The sequence below is a fragment of the Xiphophorus maculatus genome, chromosome 3, assembly GCF_002775205.1.
Source record: "Xiphophorus maculatus strain JP 163 A chromosome 3, X_maculatus-5.0-male, whole genome shotgun sequence".
Lineage (NCBI taxonomy): Eukaryota > Metazoa > Chordata > Actinopteri > Cyprinodontiformes > Poeciliidae > Xiphophorus > Xiphophorus maculatus.
In genome coordinates this window covers 27,246,447-27,267,825 of record NC_036445.1, presented here as the reverse complement: position 1 = coordinate 27,267,825, position 21,379 = coordinate 27,246,447, and the positions used below count along the sequence as shown (strand labels likewise).

General features: G+C 41.1%; 2 protein-coding genes across 10 annotated transcripts in view; one reads left to right on the top strand and one right to left on the bottom strand.

The window, feature by feature from the left end:
• The first annotated feature begins 1,508 nt into the window (after positions 1-1,508).
• On the top strand, positions 1,509-8,838 carry prss35 (protease, serine 35). Its single transcript, XM_023330637.1, has 2 exons — positions 1,509-1,711; positions 4,863-8,838. Exon 2 carries the CDS (start codon positions 4,882-4,884, stop codon positions 6,148-6,150), a length of 1,269 nt encoding a protein of 422 aa, XP_023186405.1. The 5' UTR covers positions 1,509-1,711; positions 4,863-4,881; the 3' UTR covers positions 6,151-8,838.
• A 1,565-nt stretch (positions 8,839-10,403) lies between these two features.
• The window catches only part of snap91 (synaptosome associated protein 91), a 44,263-nt gene continuing 33,287 nt past the window's right edge, over positions 10,404-21,379 (bottom strand). For 4 of the 9 annotated variants that reach the window (XM_023330632.1, XM_023330634.1, XM_023330628.1 and 1 more), the window contains 13 exons: positions 21,032-21,292; positions 19,450-19,533; positions 19,049-19,117; positions 18,598-18,726; positions 17,712-17,783; positions 16,034-16,243; positions 14,082-14,267; positions 13,962-13,980; positions 13,753-13,843; positions 12,579-12,656; positions 12,334-12,453; positions 11,376-11,464; positions 10,404-10,488 (listed from right to left, as the gene is read on the bottom strand). In XM_023330632.1, the coding sequence (XP_023186400.1) occupies positions 11,384-11,464; positions 12,334-12,453; positions 12,579-12,656; positions 13,753-13,843; positions 13,962-13,980; positions 14,082-14,267; positions 16,034-16,243; positions 17,712-17,783; positions 18,598-18,726; positions 19,049-19,117; positions 19,450-19,533; positions 21,032-21,292 (1,400 nt within the window). In that variant the 3' untranslated portion in view covers positions 10,404-10,488; positions 11,376-11,383. Of the gene's footprint in view, positions 10,489-11,312; positions 11,325-11,375; positions 11,465-12,333; positions 12,454-12,578; positions 12,657-13,752; positions 13,844-13,961; positions 13,981-14,081; positions 14,268-16,033; positions 16,244-17,711; positions 17,784-18,597; positions 18,727-19,048; positions 19,118-19,449; positions 19,534-21,031; positions 21,293-21,379 lie in introns of those variants that run through there. The other 5 variants (XM_023330631.1, XM_023330629.1, XM_023330633.1 and 2 more) reach the window with 5 other exon arrangements.

Here is a 21,379-nt window from a genome sequence, read left to right as displayed (position 1 = left end):
TTGCCTTGACACGACGTTTGATTTGAATTGGCGCTGCACAGACAAACTGAATTGAATTGAAAAGTGGTGAGTTAGGTGGTCAACCATAAATTACATACAACACAAGAAATGTGGGGTGTGTCCACCCACTGAACTGCCACTTTATGAGAGAGACCAACACCAAACAGCGGCTGATTGTGAGGGGAAAGAAAGATGACGCACAGTTTTTAATTTTCTATTACCAAGAAACTCTTTAAAAATGTCCAGTGCGTTTGTGTACAGCCCCCTTTACTCGGACAGCCCTAAATAAAATACAATACAACCTATTGCCTCCGGAAGTGCTATGATTCGCAAACAGAGTCCACCTGAGTGCAATTTCATCTCATCATAAAGGTCAAGGACCACAGCAGACAGGCCAAGGAGAAAGGTAAAGAGATGCTTAAAGCAGAGCAAGGTTGTAAACAAAACCTGTAAGCCTTGGACTTCTCACTGGTCACCCAGAGGCACCACTGCCAAAACTATATAGTTAAGACACGGCCATTTATTTAAACTGGCCGGCCGGGCAAGGACGGTGCTACGCAAGGAAGCAAACAAGAGACCAGTTTCAATTTTTGAAGCGTTGTAGGGTTGGTTCCCTGCTGCCTCATGTAGATGTACCCCTGAGCAAGGCACTTAACCCCGTGTTGTGCGTACATGCAACACGTTGATGTTTGTCATTGGGTGAATGCGGAGATGGGTAGTAACTAACTACATTTACTCTGTTACATTTACTTGTGTAACTTTTTTTGGGGGGGGGGGATATTACAAGTCGCATGTTTTACTTTTCCTTGAGTCATTTTATTATGACGTATTGCTGCTCTTACATCTGCAGATTGTGTTAGTTTTGTTTGGGGTTTTTTGTAACAATGTTATATGAATTATTTTCCTTTTGGTCTCTAAAAATACCAATATTTTCACATAACTTTTATATTTTGGTCTTAAATTATGGTCTTGAATATTGTATGATTGATCTTTTGATCAGTTACTACTCAGTAAAGTAATTTCTTGGGCAGCTTTTACTTTTACTTGAGTTGCTGTACTCAAAAAAAAAAAAAAAAAAACTTCAACATATTTTTGAGTGCCACTTTTGGGTCTTAAAACGTTGTACTTTTGAGACCCAAAAGGACAACTTTTGCACTTGAGTACAACCTTTGGGTCCTCTACCCTCCTCCGGGTGAATGTGGACCAACTGCGAGGCTTCATTTCTTCACAATGCATCAATGATTTAAGCTTCCGCCCGAACTGCAGGATCTGAACAGAACACCACCTTTACCCTCAGTGCACTCTTTGGTGAGGTCCAAAACTCTTGCCCCACCCAAAGTGAACAACTTTTGTCACGGGGCGAAAAAAGAGAAAAAAAAAAGGTTCCTTTCATATCTTCTTTTCCTCCTCCTCCTCCTCCTCCTCCTCCTCCTCCTCCTCCTCCTCCTCTCTCTCTTTCTTTCAGCCCTCCGTCCCTCCCTCCCTCCTCAGCATCAAGTGCAGCCTGAGCGGAGCGTCCCGGCCGCGACTTTCCCCCTCAGACTCTCTGAAGGAGGCAATGAGCGGGCAGCCGTGGCCCTGCTGATGACAGCGCGCCTGGGGGATGCAGTGACCGCCGACTGTTTGCCACCGGGATCATATTTGTGTACATCCGAGGACAACAAACAATACGCCGCGGATCTGGCATAATCCATCAATCGGATGCGAGCAGGTAGGGACGCCTGTATGGTCTCCTGCTGCCGAGAAAGAAAAAAAAAATGAACCTAAGAGTTTCTTTTTTTTTTTTTGAAGACTTTTTTTCTCTTTAAAAAAAAAAAAGATTTTTTGATTCACCTCTGACTAAGTTATTTGGATTTTTACATCACAAAAAGTAGGGAACTTGTCCAGATGTCCGCCTTTCATCAATTTTCATCATGTGGTGCGTTCATGGAAGCAAAAGAAAAAAAAAACGCATCGGTTTTGTGTCTACACGCTGGAATAACTTGCGTTCATCCCAGTGGTGCAGATGTCGATCGGCGGACGTCTGACGGATATACTGCAATATATATATATATATATATATATATATATATATATATATATATTACATGTAGTTGGTTATTATTTACGTTGGAAATTTAAATGACAATAACAATGGCTTCATTCAGATTTAGCCAAATTAAAAATAATAGATATATTTTTTTTCTCATATGTTAATCGTCTTTCTAACTTTATATGGGTTAAAAAGAAAGTCGGAAAATATGTCGAAACTGGCTATCACTAATTTTACTTCCAAAAAAAAAAAAAAAAAGAAAGTGTGTGAGGTGAACAAAAGACCTGAACGCGCAAGATTGAGCCTTCGAGCGCCACCTCTCGGCCACTTTGTTTTCCACCGGAGGATGAAGAGGGCACAGCCTCGTCATCCTCGTTAGCTGAGTGCAGCGGAAAAAAAAAAAAAAAAAAAAAGAGTTCGGTCGAAAATCAGCCTATTCGAAGAGCAAAAAGCCACCATGGCAGAGGATCAGTTTCCACTGATTAACAGGGACCTCTCTCTCTCTCTCTCTCTCTCTCTCTCTCTCTTTCAGTTTTAGTGTGACGTCTGAATTTGGCAGCGGGAATGTGACGCTGAGCAGAAACTAAAAAAAAAAAAAAATGTCTTTTTTCTCTCTTTCATTTATTGAAAGTGTTTTACGGCTCTTTGCGGCCATGTATTTTATTGCCAGTCTGTTGTATGCTGGTTAGATTTCAGCCGCCGCCTGTGTTTTATAGGAGGCTGTGGGGGTGCAGCCAGGCCTCAAAAATGCCCCGGTTACAGTCAGAGTCGTTTGGAGGAGACGTCACAGTTACCTTGGAATATAAAACAATAAAATAAAATGTAAAAAAAAAAAAAAAAAAAAAAAAAAAAAAAAGTTCTGAGAAGAAAAGGGGAAGCATACATGTGGGACATGTGCAGTTGGTCAGAGGTGACCTGAGGTAGAGGGCAACTTTTTCTTTTTGCCTGCATCTGCTCTGGTGAACTTGAATACACCAGTAGCAAAGAAAACCTAAAAAAAATATCACAAACATCTCATAAAAGTTCTGTCTTAATGCTACTTTAAGCCTTGCGCAGATGATGAAATGCTTGTAGGTGGTGACGGATGTAAAGATGAAATTTTCCTGGGTACCTTTTTTCTTTTTTAAACTACAGAAGTATCAATTTGAAACCGAATTAATCCCCCCCCCTCCCCTTAAATGTTTGTTTTGAACTGATCTATAGGGCAGACATGGGCATTTCACTTTTAATTTGTCCGTAAAGCGTTCACCAAAGCCGTAAATCCTCCTCCATCCAAATAACTTTCTTTTCCAGCGTTTGAAATCGGCAGGCTGACTTCACGGCCGCAGCTTTTCTAGTTCAGCGATCGTCTGTCGAATCTATTACAACACACCCCCAAGTTAACGCACGCATATGTGGACTCGGGGCGGGGAGGTTGACACTCGTGGGTAAAGGAGGCAGCAGACACCATCGGTCTTCATAGTCTCTCTCTGTGTGTGTTTGATGCCATTTGTGCGCATGGAGGGCCGCATTGTGGAGCTACAGGAAACCAGATATGGTCGTTATTGAAGGAGTAGGTTAACCATTGTGGCAAACCTCCAAGCCACTGTCTCAGCTCGTCCAGCGTCTTCTCGCTGCCCTCCAGCCATAGACTCGAGGAGCAGAAAACTTTTAACCACACAGCTAATGCAGCAGCTCTGGATTTAAGCTGTAAAAAAAACTCAGCAAAAAAAATATGAAAGCAAACGCTACTGACTTATATATAAAAAATGAGGGCACCAACCACCTCAGATGGCTTTAACACATTCAAGTGTGACACACACACACACACACACAACCCCGACCTGCTCGGTTACCGTCTCCGTTGAACGCTGGAGCCGCACTGCCTCCCTGTGGCCATGAGTGGAATTGGCTGCTTTTCTTTTTAGTGACTGAATAATCAAGTCAGGTTTTAAAGAAATTCAGGAATCACTTAAAACACAAGTAATTCAGTAAGTATATACATACTTGCATGTTGTTTCAGGGTTTTTGGAGGTGGTGTCTTATTTGGAATATATAATTTTATTTCAGTTAGCAGAAACCCAGACTACCTCCAATAAGACTGAATCCAACATCTAGTCATTAGAGAACTTAGTTGGGTGGAGCCAGGAGCAAAACATTGTTCCCCAAAACATTAGAGGATATAAGAGAACAATGCTTAATAAATTGAGGTTAGGAAGGTTTACATGTCTTTAGTTTTATAATAGACAGTTGTTATATCTGCAAATACCTTCCGTGTTTTGTTCTAAGAATGTTTCTTACAGGCAGATTCCTTAGAGACAGACCACCTCCTGCTTCCATTTCTGCATACATAATTATCAGTTTCAGTGTACATATCAACTAGAAGAGAAAGTGGCAACAGTTTAAGGGGTTAAACAAACACTGTTCATATAAATGACGATGATGTTTCTCAAATAATATTTTCTCTTATGGAATTATTTTAAGATGGCAGCATTCCACTTTAAAATGGGACCAACCTGGACTAGTTGTTAGTGAAACTGCCTAAGGAAATATCTACTCCTTTGAACCTTTTTAGCAAAGCCTATCATAAAAAAAATTGTAAGTATACCCTTCAAGCTCATATGTTTGAGCAAAAGTGCTACATTCACCGAAGTATCAATAAATCTATACCAAATGTGTTTGCAGAAGTTCACTTTAATGTATTTGGTTGCATAAGATATCTGAAATACCGCAATATTACAGTGGCCCCAAACTCTGTGATTCAAAAGTTGGTTCTTGTTCGTACCTGTGATTGCCAGAACTGTTAATGTGCGTAAATTAATGTGTTCATCTCTGGTTCTCTACATTTCAGAGCCAGGCCCAACTTAACTATGGGCCCCATACCACTTTGCATCCTGCTTCCAGTGACGGTGCTGACTACGGTGGTGGCTGTAACTGCTGAGGAAAACACAATTGACAACCAATACACCTGGCCCCAATGGAAGGTGCCACTGGTAAGGAAGCGACGCACTGTGAACCTCAGCAGCCCCAGCTTTGCAGCTCACCCCCAACTGGAGCTGAGTGGCACCTGCGGGATCGAGTGCCAGCGCCACATTCCCTCGCCTTCCCTGAATGATTTGGAGCAGTTCCTATCCTACGAGACGGTCTACGAGAATGGCACACGCACGTATACCTCCGTTTCTGTGCATGGCCTCAATGAAGTCACTGTCTGGTCCAGAAACACTTCATCAAGGTCCCGTCACAAGCGAGAAGTGTACGGCACAGATACTCGCTTCACCATCGCCGACAAGCAGTACTCCACCAAATATCCCTTCTCCACCTCGGTGAAGATATCTACAGGGTGCTCTGGGGTGCTGGTGTCACCCAAACACGTGCTGACAGCTGCACACTGCATCCACGATGGAAAGGATTATCTAGACGGAGTTCAGAAGTTGCGTGTTGGCATTCTGAAAGAGAAGAGCAGACGAGGAAAGGGAGGCAAAGGAAAGGGAGGGAAAGAAAGGGGCAAAAGAAGAAAAGGGGACAAAGGTAAAGAGGAAGGACTGGAAATGGAGGAAAAGGGCGGGAGAGGAAGAGGAAGAGGAAAAGGCAAGAAGATCCGGAGTCGTCGAAGTGTTGACTCTGGCAAACCTTCATTCAAGTGGACCAGAGTCAAAAAGACCCAGGTTCCTAAGGGTTGGTTTAAAGGTGTGTCAGATGGACTGGCTGCGGATTACGACTACGCCGTTCTCGAGCTGAAGAGAGCCCCAAAAGTCAATCACATGGATCTAGGTGTTATACCTTCCGTTAAGAAGCTCCCTGCCGGTAGGATCCACTTCTCCGGCTTTGACGACGACAGACCCGATAACTTGGTGTACCGGTTCTGCTCTGTGTCTGAGGAATCCAATGACTTGTTGTATCAGTACTGCGACGCCAAACCCGGCTCCAGCGGCTCAGGAGTTTACATCCGCCTCAAAGAGCCGGGCAAGAAGAAGTGGAAGAGAAAGATCATTGGAGTTTTCTCTGGTCACCAGTGGGTTGACGTCAATGGGGACGGGATGCAGCAGGATTACAATGTGGCCGTGAGAATAACGCCGCTCAAGTACGCGCAGATTTGCTACTGGGTCCATGGGGACTCGAGTGAGTGTCAGGTAGCCTAAAACAACATGGAAACTCCCCGCTTTTCTGCTTCTTATCCATCATCTCACACCATAGTTCCTCCTTACAGACTTCACCTACCTTGACACATCACCTTGTTTCACCAAGCAGAAACTAGGCAACTGCTTCTTCTTCCCCTTCCCGTCTTTTACCTTGTGTGCCTCCTTATGACTCTGCTACAGTGATTCAAGTGAAGAAGTGGCGACAATAGGAACTCATCAATGCATCAAGGGAACTCTGGCTTGTCAGTTGTCTTTATTTATTTGTTTGAAATATATATGGGAAAAGAAATCCGTTTTAAGTATTTTAAGTCTACTTTGACAGTTTTCAAAAATAAATTGACCTCTATGGTTGGAGTACAGTAAATGGTTTATAGTGTAAATCACAGATACCTGCAAGGTATTACCATTAAGGAAAAGGCCTCTCCACCACTGTAAGCATAAAACGTGGCAATAACAAGATGCCCAAAAACCAACTTAAATACTTTAATTAAAAAAAGAACGGTATGACGATGCAGAGAAAACAAAAGAATTAATAAGCTGATATTTTGATTTGTGTATATCTCGAACATTGTATTAGATGTTCTGTGTTTGACGCTTATCTTTTAATGCGTTTTCTCCTTCTGGATGCTTTTTAGGAGATGATTTTTTGCTGTTGTTGTATGATTTGTGTCTCATCCTCTCTCATCCGTTCTTGCAGTACAGTGAAATGTGGTTTCATTGTTGTGCACATAACTATAACAGAGAATGACGTGGTGCTAATTTATGGGACTGTAACCTTTTTGTTTCCGTTCCGGAATGACTTAGAAAATATTTTTGGTGGCCTAGTACTGTAACTCTTAGCTTAAGGTCAGGCTACATGTTTGAGTTACATTAAGACTGAACCATTCAACAATTTACTTGAGCTGTTTTTATTTCTCTACTTTAAGGGTAACAGATTTGTTTTTAAAAGTCACTTTGTTTTTATAGTAGTTTAAGATTAAATGCAATATTTCTGACTTGTTCCTGTTGCTTTTACTCCAAGGAAATGCAAGACTATCCTTTTAAATACCAAATATCCGCAAGTAATTATTAGCGTGGAAGTCTACAAGCCATTAAAACCAAGATTCCCCTTTGCGTGTGTGTGTCTATGTGATGAAAACAAATGCGTCCAAGAAAACAGCAAAGAGTAAGATGTTTTATACGGTTTTGGCATACGTTAAATGCAACTTTTCGGCAGAAGAATCTCTGCCAAATGTTAAACACAGTGGTGGAAGTGTTATGATTAGGGGTTACAACATTCCTTCAGATACTTAAGATTCAGATCCAGTCGTAAAGATTTGACTGGGAAAGGGCCTCCACAGAGATTCGTATGTTTGTTTTTAGCAAAATATTCACTGAAAAAAGGCATAAAAGGGAGACATTTGGTTACACAGAAAGAGCAAGTTTTGAACATGCGTATGGATAAACATGCCAGGTTGTTAGTAGCCTCTGACACAAAAGATTTCATCCATTTATTCCACAGAACAATGTTACAACTCTTGACATTTTGGATAAGGATATAGTTATACTGCGAACGGTGATGTTGTTCATTAGTACTTTTAACAGTATGAATTCCTCACAGAAAATATAAAAACAGGAGAACACATTTTTTCCGTTTCTCAGTTTAGTAAAATGTATGACCGTGTTAATTCCAAGACGTTTGTGGTGATTGAAGCAGGTGTCCACGTTTCAATTTAAGCAGGGTGCACATTAAAATGAAACACCCCAAAATAAAGTCGGAACAGCTCGATCCGTCATCCAATTTATTGCATCTCGAGGGGCTTACATGCACTGGGAAGGGCCATTGTGAAATAAATTTACAATAAAACAAACAAACCAAAAAAAATTACAATTCTAATAATTCAGTCATGAAAAAAATGTTAATATTCTCCCATGATTTACTCCCGACTCTCACAACCAATCCACAAACATGACAGAGAACAGACACAGAGAAAGATCTATCACTTTCCGCAGTTTACAGCACAGAAGAGGAGACTGGCGTCAAATTATGACCAAACGTATGATTACGCTCAAAGTGATTTTACTGAGCTCTGGGTTCAAAATGGCAAAAAGGTTCAACTATAACCTCAAATAGAGTTCTCCATAGTTAGAGGCTCCACCAACGGCAAGCCAGATGTTATCGATTAAGAAAAGAGTCGAACACGATGCTCAGATGGAAGCGAAACAAATGTTTTGTTTAGTTTTACTACGCACTCTGGTGCTGGAGCAGGTTATGTTCACCTCGAGGCTAAAGGTGCAGTGCGGTGTTTTGGCCGCTAGCAACTTCAAGGAGAATCCATCAGAGGAAAAGCCCTTGTGGCTTGTAAATAACGTCGACTTTGAAGTTTCCTAACGAGGTAAACACGTTTAGCGTGTCGTTAGGAGTCATGAATGCACAGGCGCCGGCGTCCTTTGGATGCGTAATCCTGTGCCGTAAACAGAATTTGCTTTGCTTAGAGGACAAAACACCACATTGTATCTTTAAACTTTTCTCATTAAAGTAAGCTGAGCAAAGAGTGACCGAGCATTCTGTGCCAAATCAACCAGGCGTGGGCTAATTACTGGTCTTGGGGCACACCAAAGTTGCCAGAAGCCAGAGAAAACAGTGGAGCATTTTCTCAGGCTGCCCCTCCCCGACGTGCTGCTGCAAAGTTGCCTAAAATATGGCTACTGCACTTTTCCCTCACTTACAAGGACTTGGAAATACTTCCAGTTGGGAAAAATGTGTGCAGTCAAGGTGCTTAGACTCAAAACTAAGGACCACCCATCACCCTTTTTAGTGCTGTTGGCAAGCTATGAGGGGAATATAGTCTCACTAACAATTAATAACAATTATATATACTTCTGCTACTCTATAAATTGAAGAATGGTAAAAAGGGATACAATTATGGGCAGGAGGAACCTAAAAACATCTGCTGAATTAACAGAGGGATGTTCTATGCTGTTGCTCTAATGCGTCGAGCAAAATTAAGACAGTAAATAAATGTTAAAGATAAGTTTTTTTTTAAGGGAATGATAAATATTTAGCAATTTTTCAGGAGTGATTGAGGGATTGATAGTTATCTCTTAAATTCAATTAGAATAGCTTTCCTTTCTGTTTAAAATCTAGAGAAAATACAGTGATATCACTGCATAGTCTCTGAAAACTATGAAATTCTCAAACTGGCCCACGCCTACAAGTCTTCTCATTTTAATTACTACAATCATATTAATCTGGTCCATCTGACCCGTCTGAGCACGGTGTTTGCTATGGAAGTCGTGAAAATGACAAAACAGACTCTTAAAGTCGACCACGGGAGACCAAGTCAACGACTTCTAACGTTTCTACTCAAGGGAAGTTCAAACACAGCTCTAAGAAGACTAAAGTGTAGTTTTCTGGAAGTACATAAAGTTCCAAGATATGTTATTTAATAGAAAGGTACGCAGATAGCCACAGTCTGGAGAAATGAACTAAAATGTACATACAACTACATAAAAAGAAGAAAATATAGAAAATTAGGCCACAAGTTAAAACAAAAAGTAAAAAGAAGACGAAAGGACCACTTGCTGTTTTTTTAATAACTGAAAATCCCACCAAGGTTGATCTTACATATACAGTATATTAATCTTTTAGTGGCGGTCTTACTCGTTTCAGTTAGTTCCAATGATGACGGCAAATAGAGGGATACTCACAAGACTTCTCACGATTTCATGTCTGATTCACTTTTGAGATTCTCCTCAACAGACGTACGATAAAGACAAAATCCTCACCAAAGAAACCTCTGTACATCAAAGAGGACCTTCCTGTAAAACATCACACACGTTATGCCTCTTCAAAAATCTACAGGGACTTTTGTTTACCGAGCTCGTCCAACCAACATGGGAACACACAGAAGCTCCGCCCCCCTCAGTAAGGGGGCGGAGACATTAATGAAATGTGGGCGGGGCTTGGGACACCAAAGCACATCAATCATTCAATTCAGCACGATAAATAAATCTAAAACACATATTTCTTCACTTCCTCTCACTTACCGTCCTGAACTACTTTTATCATTATTTATTTATTTTTTGTCAGGATTTTGTGTCATTTTGTTTCGACGATAAAATTAGTACATTGACATAAGCACAAGCTCTGGATTTAAATTTTTTTTTTTTATCTTGTATTTGTATATAATCCATTATGGTTCACGTTCACAGTTTGTGCTACAACATCACACAGGAGAAGTTGGGTCATGGACGGGTGAGGAGGAGAAAAGGAGGAATGGAACATTGCTGGCATCTCCAGATGTTGACAGGCGCCAGGTAAACGCTGAGAAGGCTCTGATCCAGAAAGAAAAGCAGCTGGGAGACAGGAAACACAAGATTTCAACATCAGACTTATTCATCTTTTTTGCTTTCAATAAAGTGTGCGTCTTCTGTTTCCATAGGGCACATAATCGAGCACTTAGACATTTTGAAAAATACATTTTCTTAATAGAAACTTGTTTTTTTGGTAAAAGTCTTGACGGTGATGAGGTGGGGTTTTTTGGGCTGCATCAAAACTGATTTATTTTTGCAAAACTGCAATGGAAACACTTTTTTTTTTTTTTTTTTTTTTTGCATCACACAAATCACATGATCAACAACCCGGATGTTACCACTGGCGCAGACCATGAAGAAGACAACAACCGGAAGTAGTTAGAGGATAATCGTACGGAATATTTTTTAATGACATGAACAAATTTATTTATCAGATTTTAATTACATTTCATATGAAGTAGAAACACCGCAATTCTGAAATTGTGTTTTTGCGACATTAGCAGAATATTGACAAAGAAGTGCAGCTGCTTATGCTAACGCTTAGCGTACTTTACAGATGACTTTATAAGAGCACCCCATCCATAGTTTATCGTTCCCCAAATCACTCAAATGAAACTGTAAATACCTTTTCTTTTTTTCAAATATTGCAACTTCTAACACTTTATTTAAATATGGACTAAATCATAGTCACAGTGTTAAAAAAGACATTATGATTAATCAATAGAAAGATTTGTGAAACACAAATGTTCCAGGTCTCTACTCAGAGTGCCAGCACCACCTACTGGTCACATGCTGCACGTCACTGCAAAGGTATGAACGATGGAGCCTACCAGTGGCTTATAACTACTTTATTCAAGGAGAAGAAAAAAGAAAAGCAGCTCCAAACTCAAAGTATACACAGCATAGAAATATAAAACATATTTTTCTACCTGGGGTATTATAAGAAGTCCTTGAGGTCGAGGTCTGCCAGAGGGTCCTTGGGCTTCTTGGGGGTCTGATTTGAAAGTCCTGAAGAAAGCTAAGGCAAAACCAGGCAAAATGGATCCTTTAAAACATGAGATTTTCAGCAAGATTAACAATAAAGTCAGCATCATTAACAGATGCATAAATTCCAGCCTAAAAGTCAGGCTAAGTAGGTTTTGATACAGATTTCATTTTCTAATTTCCTATTAAAACAAAAATATTTAAAAGGCCCTAATAAGCCCCTGTTATCATTAAACAGGAAGGAGGTATTATGTTAAAGAGAAAAATCTGCTTTCATATTCAGTGCCTTGGAGCTTTTCTATTGCACTCAAGCACTGTTTTTGTGCAAAGTTTGTTTTAGCAGCATTTTGTCACAGACAGCAGATAGAGGGAGAATGCCTCTTGTTTTTTTTATATTTTTATTTCCTCTCTTATAAATGCCAGCTTCATATTGAAGGGGTCCTGGCTTTGTTTTTATTTATGTTCCCACTCCCAACCTAAAATGTGTCCAGCAGCCAATTATCCACTACAAGCCAGCATTAAAAGTGCTAAATGTAGCACTTTTAACACTAAAAAGTGCGTTAAAGTGCACTTCCTAGTGCACTTTAATTTCTCACATGTCAAGAAATACATTTCTTGACATGTAAAATCAAGAAATGTATTTGACCAGTAGGGTCATGGTGTTTTGCTGTTACGCAGCTGAACTTTTCTTTACAAAGTGTGTGACTTTTCAAGCCAGTTGCTTGCACGTTATTTTATTTAGGACATCAGAATAAACGAGGGTAGAAACAATCATTACGTTGAAATTTGTGTTGGTTTATCACATGAAATCTGTCTGGTTGCACCATGATAAAAAAACGTTCAAGGTGTATGAATACCTACTTAAAGACACTTTAATGTTTTTTATCGTATGTGATGGGTTACCGGCGCTCCGGGTGCAGCTCCAGCAACCCCTGTGAACGCAGGTCTCATCATGGGCTGCCCCATCATAGGCTGGCTCATCATGGGCTGCATCATTGGGACCCCTGGCCCTGCAGCAGGAGGCTGTTGGAAACAGAATGAGATCAGAGATCATTACTATTTATAAATTAATTACAAATATGTTGTATTTTAAACAGTGATTCCACTGTTGTAGCCAATTCTCTAAGCACAGACATTAAGAAGCTCACCATGCCAAAGCCAGGCTGTGGGCTCATTGTTGGCACCATTGGTGCACCAGGGGGCGCTGTTCCTGGCGCACTGGTAGCCTGAACGTCCAGACAGATTATTTAGTTCACAGAGCAACAAACTCTATTAAGTTAGAAAATAACCACAAAACTGATTCATTTCAGTAATTCAGTTTAAGCAGAAAGCGATACATTTCAAGCGTTCATTTCAAGGTCGATGATTGTGGCCGACAGCTAATAAAAACCCAAAAATCATTTGCTCAGAAAAATGTTTTTTGAGAAAACTATAAATCAGGATGAGAATGTACTTTATTGATTTGTCGACAAGCTACTGTTTCCAGTATGCTAGATATTAGCAACCATAAATATAAATATTAGCGATATAAAATTTACATGAAAAAATATTCATTTTATAAGCAATTTTAAAATGACCGAAATATAAAATAATATAATAAATTAAAATAACAACAATATATTAACAAATATAACATTTCTACTTAAAACAAATCCTGCTTCCATTTTCTGATTATTGTATATTTCTGGACTGGACTTTGGGTTTTCATTTGCTTTGAGGCAAAAACTTCAAAATTCACAGAAGTATTAATCAGAGCGTCAGTGATAAAGTCTGTGTGTATTTTTCTGTGTAGAAAGCAATTAGTGGTGTTATATCTTATGTTTTATTTTACTATTGTAATTAACATCCATTTTTTTATTAGCTGCCAAGCGACTGCAGTGTGCATCAGATGGGGGCTTTTATGTTTGATCTGTACTTTCTAAATAAAGTTTATCATCATTATGAATTAAAGACATGAAATAAATCACTCTGTGTACTGACTCTAAATATGAATTTCACTTTCTGAGACACACATGGACGCAAGTATATCGTTTCAACTTTTTTTTTTGCTAAACTTTTTAAAAAACTGCTTAATTTATGACTCACTGCAAACTCCTGGGTTTCCTTAGACAGAAACCTTTTAAACTACTTTGAATAATTAACTAAATAATATACTGTGTGCCGTTTGGTAACTAGGATCAATTGGAATGTTTGTGTGATTGAATTGGAAGGATTTTTCTGTAAAGTGCCTTGAGACGACATTTGTTGTGAATCTTTTTTATAGCAAGAGAGGCTCACAAACAAGTTTTGTTCTGGCTCTGATTGTGGAGTTGCTGTTCTCACCATGGGGGCCCCCGGGGAGCCCCAGCTTGTGGGAGCGACCTGCGGCATCCAGTTGGCGCCTCCTGTCAGCTTCTTCTCGCCGAGCGGATCCCTTTAAAAAAATAATAATAGTTGCACTGTTAAATTCTGTCCAGATTATTTACAGAGGATTAGTCACTGACAGGATGCTTATTTTAACGGTGCATTCGCCTTCTTAATCGCACACTTACTTTTTCTTCATTCCAAGGTCTGAAAAGGTGAAAGAAAACAAAGAATTACCTTACAAAACCTGCAGTTTCTATTTTTTTTTTATTTTTATAATTTTCTGTGTGTTAATAGTTGCTGTCTACCTCCAACCAGGTTGGCCAGCGACGAGTCCAGGTCTCCTCCGATTGCTTTGGTGGGAGGTGGAGTGGCGGGAGGGAGGGCTGATATTCCTCCTGGTGCGCTGGGGGTCCCAGTGCTGCCCGCCGTGCTGCCTCCGGTGCTCTGAGGCGTCACCGCCGGCATCAGCAAGTCGCCTAGACCGCCGAACACTGGCGGAGAGTCACGGGAAAAACAGAGAAACGATCACCGACGTGTGACTGCAGCATCCGGCCAAAGGCGGGCAGAGGGAGGGAACGTGGGAGCAGGCGGTGCGACAACACAGGGACGGTCCAGCTGTGGCAGCATCTGCAGACAAGCTGTGCATGGCAGCCACTGTGTCACGCCGAGTTGAGAATGCGACGGAGCGTTCAAAGCAGCAAAAAAAGATGCAGCGGCAGCAAGTGCAACCGCGTTAGGTAGAAATATGAAACCAGGTGACATCAAGGCCATTTCACACACATTTTTGTCAGAATTGTTCATAGAGAACACATATTTAGTTCAGCAATGAATACTCAGCACCCTCCAAACCTACTGACACCTTAAGTTGTCAGTATTAACATTTTATGTAAAATTTTATAAATTGCCAAATTTACTACAGCAGCATTTCAGACTGAAACATGCAGAATAGCCTGTTTATTGATTAACGTCTACTTTTAGGCATGGTGGAGGATCTGTGGTGCTGCGGGTCTGTTTCTCTTCCAAACGACCTTCAAGTCTCGTTAGAGTGAATGGCGTCAGGATTTCTCCCAAATCTCAGGTAAATTCCATAAAATATTTGTAAGAAAACTGAAAACGGGTCTTTTATCTTAACACAGGTTCAAAGCATTTGGGCAGGTTAGCACAGATGTGTGTCAAAAAACACAACATCTCCTCTTTTTACCTCGCCATTTCAGACCTAAAACCTACTGAAATGATGATATGACCTGGAAGACAAAACAGTAAAATGGAGGAATCATAGATCCGGATGATCGAGAAGTATTGCGCAAACTCTTTGTATGCCCCATCCTCACAAAATGAAAAGCCCAAATGCTCTCGAATCAAATCAAATTTATTTAAATGGCATATCTGAGAACAAAGCCGTTGATGAATAGCATTAATCCTCAAAATAGGGTGAAATCAAATGAAACACTAGATTTTTCTACATTTTTCTGTTAGATTGTGCAGCTGAAATAAAAATTGGAATTTATTTCAAGCATGTGTATGCATCTTTACCACAAGTGTCCAGAAATATGAAGGGCACTGCAATATCTTTAAAGAAATCCTTGTCCATGGTGCATTCATAACAGCAGATTTACCAAACTTTACAGCTACAAGTATGGTGAAAGGTATGAATAGCAAAAGGCCTTGGTGACATATGGCTGCCTTAAAAATAAAAACACATAACAAAAATCTCGTCTCATGCGTTAGACGTGAGCACTTTTATTGCGGCATGCAATGGGGAGAGAGAGGGAGCGCCGTCCAAACTGCACTGCAGAGTTGAACTCACCATTTACAGATTAGATGAAGCAAGCAATGACCCAGCAGAGTGGAAGAGGACAAGAAGAAGGGAAGAAGAGAAGAAGAGAAGAAGAAGAAGAAGAGTGGGTGGGTGGAAAGTGAAGAAAGCACAGCGTTTGTGAGAGTGCAAAGAAAGTAAAGACAGAATCGGGCAGCGGTGCTGAGGAGAAAAGCAGTCAGCAGGAAGAACAGTTGTACGTCAGGAGGCCAGTGACAGCGGTGCGTTTCAGTGCCTCGTTCATGCAGAAACCAAGCCGTCAGCAGGAAAAGGGAGCGAGGTCCGCTGTGAAAGCAGCTCCTCGACAAGAAAACCGAGCACACCAAGCAGAGCACCTTTACCAACAAAACGCTTTGGGTTTTTTTCTTTCCTTCCTTTTTTTGTTACACATGGCATGACAGAGGAACAGGTTGTTAAAGGGAAACTCCTAATTCCACCTACTTGATGCGTCGAAGCCACCGGAGGGCGCTGGCGTGGCGGACGCAGGTTCTGACGCCGCCGCGGTCGGAGCTATCGGCACTACCGAAGCCGCGGCGGGTACCGGCGGTGTCGGGGACGGGAGCGAGGCCAGCGAGTCGAAGCCGGTCTCCAGAAGGTCGTTCTGCACCGGAGCCAGGGCAGCCGTGGGAGCCAGCGTGGGGGAGATCAGGCCTGAAAGAAAACACAGGGAGGACCCAAACTGTTCACTCTGCTACCAGACTGGTTCGAATCAAGAAAGCAAAAAATTTAAAGGGGCAGTTTTATGTAGTTTTCGAGACACATTAGAGCCATTTTATAGGACAATGAAGTAGCTATGTTACCTTCAGTTGTAATAAAAATACTGTAAATATCAACATGACATAAAAGAAATTGAACCTCGTAATTTAATGCCTTGAAATTGGGTCTCTGTCTCTTTAAGAAGCTCCTACTTTTTCTGACACGCTGCCTTCAGGACGTCATCACAACATTCATCTATAGAGCGTTTGCATTTTTAAGAGCGTTTTCTCTGAGAAGTAGCTCATTTAATGACCTCAGCAGGTGTGCAATTAGCAGTGTTTGCTAATTGCTGCTGGCTAGTCTGAAGGAGCTGAGTGGGGGCGCTTGTATGTGGAGGAGCTATGTGGGAAAGGCAGTGCTTTGTGACAAGTGTTTATGAACCATGAATGGTTGCTATGGGAGATTAAAGGATTTCTCTAAAACGCATGAAAAAAACTTTACGCATCACTCCAGGTATGTTTCTGATGAGGGAATAATGTCATTTTTTGACTTTTTTGTGCTGATACAAAGCACAAAAAAGTCCATTTCACATAATGCTGCCCCTTCAAATGAAAAACAAAAAAACAGAAAAATGGATCTCAACTACTTAAACATATGAAAAAATGTGTATATTGTGGCAACATTTACAAAGCCAATGTTTGTAGTTAGTCAAATTTCTGTCACCTGAAGCTGTTTTACATGCATCATGTAAATAAGTCATGGTAATACATTTATTTCGGATGTTCATTTATTAGGGAAGCAGCTTTTTATTTTTTACTCCTCCTCGCTCCTCATCTTATTCACCCAATTTCCTTTTGATTTTGTTGTCTGGTGAAGCATTTCTGTATTGCTGTCGCTGTTTGTTTTTGATGATTGTCCTGCTTTGTCCTCCTCTTGTGATCTGGTGCGTCCAGATTTACCCTCTTTCTTCTAGAGTGACGGGCGCGTCAGAGGAGATGAAGCGTCAGGCCTGAAGTCTACTGACAACCTGAAGATACTGAATGTCTATTCCGTCAACGGATTGTTTCACTAATAGACACTTTAACATACCGACACCTTTATAGCAGCTAATGTAAAAGCACAATTCAAACTGGCCAGGTCTAAATGAAATGAGCCGGACAGAACCGAGGCAGAACAAACCCTGAAGGACGTAAGAGGTGAAATATTTCAAACGAGCTCCGAGTCACTCTGGAACTGCTGTGTATTTAATTCAAGTGGGCTTGCCAAGTCTGTGAAACAGGAACATTAATCTGACTAACGCATCTCTGTCATTACTCGCTGCTTGCCATCGTCATCGGCACCGAACATTTCCAGCAGCCACTTCCCATTTTTAATTTAAATGCTCAGATTTTATAGAGGAGCGCGAGCGTTAGCGCAGGCTAACCTCCCAGCAGGTCGCCTCCCGGCACCGCAGGGGCAGAGCTTTGCGTCTCCTCCACAGGACCGCTGAAGGAGTCTGCAGAGAGAGGGGTGAAAGGTCGGCTCAGCATCACATAGAAAGAGACAGCGGGATTTAGATACAGTAGGGAGCTGAAAGGTCGACTTCTGCTGTTTCAGCACAGTAATCGCTATTCAGTGGAAATATAAATTAATTTGTCTGGACTGAAAATAGCTTCCTCAAAAAAAATAAATACAGCAAAATGACTCAACTCTGCAATTATTTGGGATTCTTATGCATCACAGATGATGCTTAAATTCATTTTGCAGGTGTAGTTTGAGGGTATTTAGTGATAAAAAAAAAATGTATTGAAAAATGTAAAGTTAAAATTTAAGGATGACATTTTCGGTCTCGGGGAAACATCAGCAAGATGTCGGACCAGATTACCTCAGACAGAAACGACATCAGGTCTCAGGACAATAATAATCTGATTATGTAATCCATCATGTCATATCAGTGGTGGAAATGGTTAGCATGTTTACTGCATAGATATTCAAACCCTCTTCTTTAAGGATATTTCAGTCCAGTTTGCTTCAGATGCTGTTGTCTTCTAAGGTCATTCAGTCTGAAGATGTTGTCCTGAGACACAGGGGATCTTGTAAAATGTATAAAGTACATGGGTTTGTTAGTTGCCGAAGTTACAAAATTGTGTGACTGGACAACAGCTGGGATTGAATGCTTATATAGCTTTGATCCTGGAAGGAAATTCTGCAGGAAATACAAAAGTGTTTACTTTGATGGCGTGTCTGTGTTTCTCTGCACTGCAGGATGTTTGGTAACATAGTCAGTGATCGTTATACCGAGTGTTTTTGTGCCCTGTGACATTTATTACCCAGTAGGTCAATGACCGGCTCTGGCTCTGGTTTGGGTGGAGAGGAGGCTTCCGGTACGGGAGTCGGGGCGGGGGCAGGCGTTGGGGCAGGAGAAGGCGTGGCGGCTGGAGCTGGAGATGTAAACGTATCTAAGACGAAAGTGGGGGGAAAAAAACCCATGATTAGATCAATTCAAACTATTTATTGACAAACAAAAAACACAAGGATGTTTTTTTTCTCGAGTTCTTCTGCCTGTTTTTGTTAAAGACCGAAGCACATTTGCGCGCAGAAAAGCAGAGAGAGGCAAGCATCCCTGCATCATCACTGCGTTTGCACATCCTGGAAGCGAGCAGCATTCCGGGACAAGACGTCCGTAGCTAGCATGCAAACCTATCTGGCTGCACTCCTCATAAAGGGTAAGGAAGAGAAACAGCCATGAAAGTCAAGATAAAAGCAGCTCGACCAACTCACCCGTCACAATGTCTCCAACCGGAGGCGGCTCGGGCAACGGAGAGGGCCCGCGTGAAACGGCAGGTAGGTCTAATTTACCAACGCAAGCAAGAGCCAGGATACAGGAAGGGGGGGGGGGGAAACCGTGGAGGTCGGGGGAGCAAAGAAAAGCGTTAGCGTGGCAGGTAGAAACGGAAAAAGAAAAAAAAAAAAAACATAGACAGAAAAGCAGCCACAGAGACAATCCAGCAATTGACGAGTGGGGTGCATGCACGTTTCTCATATCACTATGAGGGACAAATCAGGACACGTAAAGGAGAAAAATAAGAAATAAATAAACTGTTGACAAAGGAGAATTACTATGGACACCAGAGGAGGTGAAGAGGCTCCACAAACAGAGAAAGGGACATCAACTCCTGTACCTGCACCAAAAAGGTCTACGCTAGGAGTGGTAGCGGCTTTGGATTCTGTGGTAGGGCTTTGCTCAGGCATAGAATCAAACATATCTAAGAACAGGGACAGACAACCACATGGACATTCAGATTCAAGTCCGGTGCATGATGAGTTATAAAGAAGAGAGATGAGGGGAAAGCAAAGAGAGCAGATTTGTTTGTTTTTTTACTTTGATTAATTCAGTGAGTCGGAAGCTGTGTAACGCTTCAGTGCAATGAAACGAGACAATGCAAATGTTAAAGTGGAATATTGCTAAATTTCAAACGTCAGACAGGAACAAAATGTGGACTTCACTGTAAAAGTCTTTCACCTTTTACAGTGAAGGTCAAAGTGTGAGAAACAGGCGGAGGCTAAAGGTCGCTAAAGCAGGAAAACAACTTCCTCTACAAGTTTATCTTTACACACTCAACTGGAATGGCATCAACATATATTAGTTATTTAGCTATATTAGCTAAATTATCAACAAGTCATATCAAAAAAGAAAAAAACTACGCTAACATTAGCCTACCACCTCAGCTAACTGCTCAAAATGAAGAGTAAGAGCAAACAACTTTTTATTTGTATTCCAGAATTACTGACTTAAAAGAGCATATTTATTTTGCTGAAAAGTTACATTTACGTTAATTTAGTCTTACTTCAAGTGTACAAAAATATTTGAACTAGAAACTGGATTCAAATACTTGGTAAGCGTTTTTGCATAGAATGAACAAATTGAACTAAATTGATCTGAATTTGTTCCCATATTAGGGGGATTTTGCTGAATAGAATAAGGAAATTTAGGTGATTCATTGTTTAGCTGTTCCATCATTCACTTTTTTCTATATCAAAATGGAAAAGACACATTTTGATCAACGAGTTCATAGATATTTTGTACAATAACCAAAATATCAGTGAATGACCAAAACAGGAGACATTTATCCTTTTTGGAGATTTTCCTTTTGTAAATATTCCAATCACACCGTAGTTCAGATAAACCAGTTGCTTATCTGAACTACATACAGTATCTGTTCAGGTTTGTGAGGCGAATCAGAGCATTTTAAAAAGAGATTTGTGAAGCATAAAATCTAAAATGAAGCAATATTCCATTTTAACTCAAGTGCATAAGCTACAAAAAAAGCATTCTCAGAAGGATCTAAAGTTATAACAAACAGCAGAAGAAAACGGTTTTCTTCCCTTTAAGGTCTGGCACTCTGTTAGTATTCAGTCAAAAATCAAAGCACGTTGACCCACCTCTGTGCATAAAATGACATTTGCCTTTATGCCCCAACAAATCTGATTTGGTTTAGTTCCTCATACAAACAAACAAACAAAAAATTTGTTCAATTTGTTTTTGCTTTTTATTCTTTCCATACAAATTCTTTTCGGCTTTTACAGAGGCAGTCAAAGTGCTTGGATAACAGTAAACAAAATTAAATGTATCACTGGCACCATCATCATAATCAGCAGCAAAGAGCAACACAATCAGAGTCATCTAAAAATTCATCGTCCCTGTTGCCATAATGCAGGTAAAATGCAGTGAGTGAGTGCGTAATGAGAGCGAGAGGACATTACCACCAAAGATATCTAGAGTCGGGGCAGCTGCAGACTCTGTGGTGGTGGTGTCGGTGGTGGTTGTGGTGGTGGTAGTAGTAGTAGTAGTAGTGGAGGAAGGGGCGGGAGCAGCGGGGGCAGCGATGGGGGCGATGACGGTCGGCGCCTCGCTAGAGGTGGGAGGAGTGATGGCGGTGGCGGCCTCCGAGTCGGAAGGCCTCATAGCGAACAGGTCCAGCTCTGGAGCAATCCTTGAGCTCCCTTCCGTGGTAGCGAAGGGGTCTTTAGGAAGAGCAGCGGGGGTTTGGTGTGGACAGGTTAGAGTGGGTTATGATTGGAGAAAAGGAAAAAGGCGGTTTAGGGATGGTG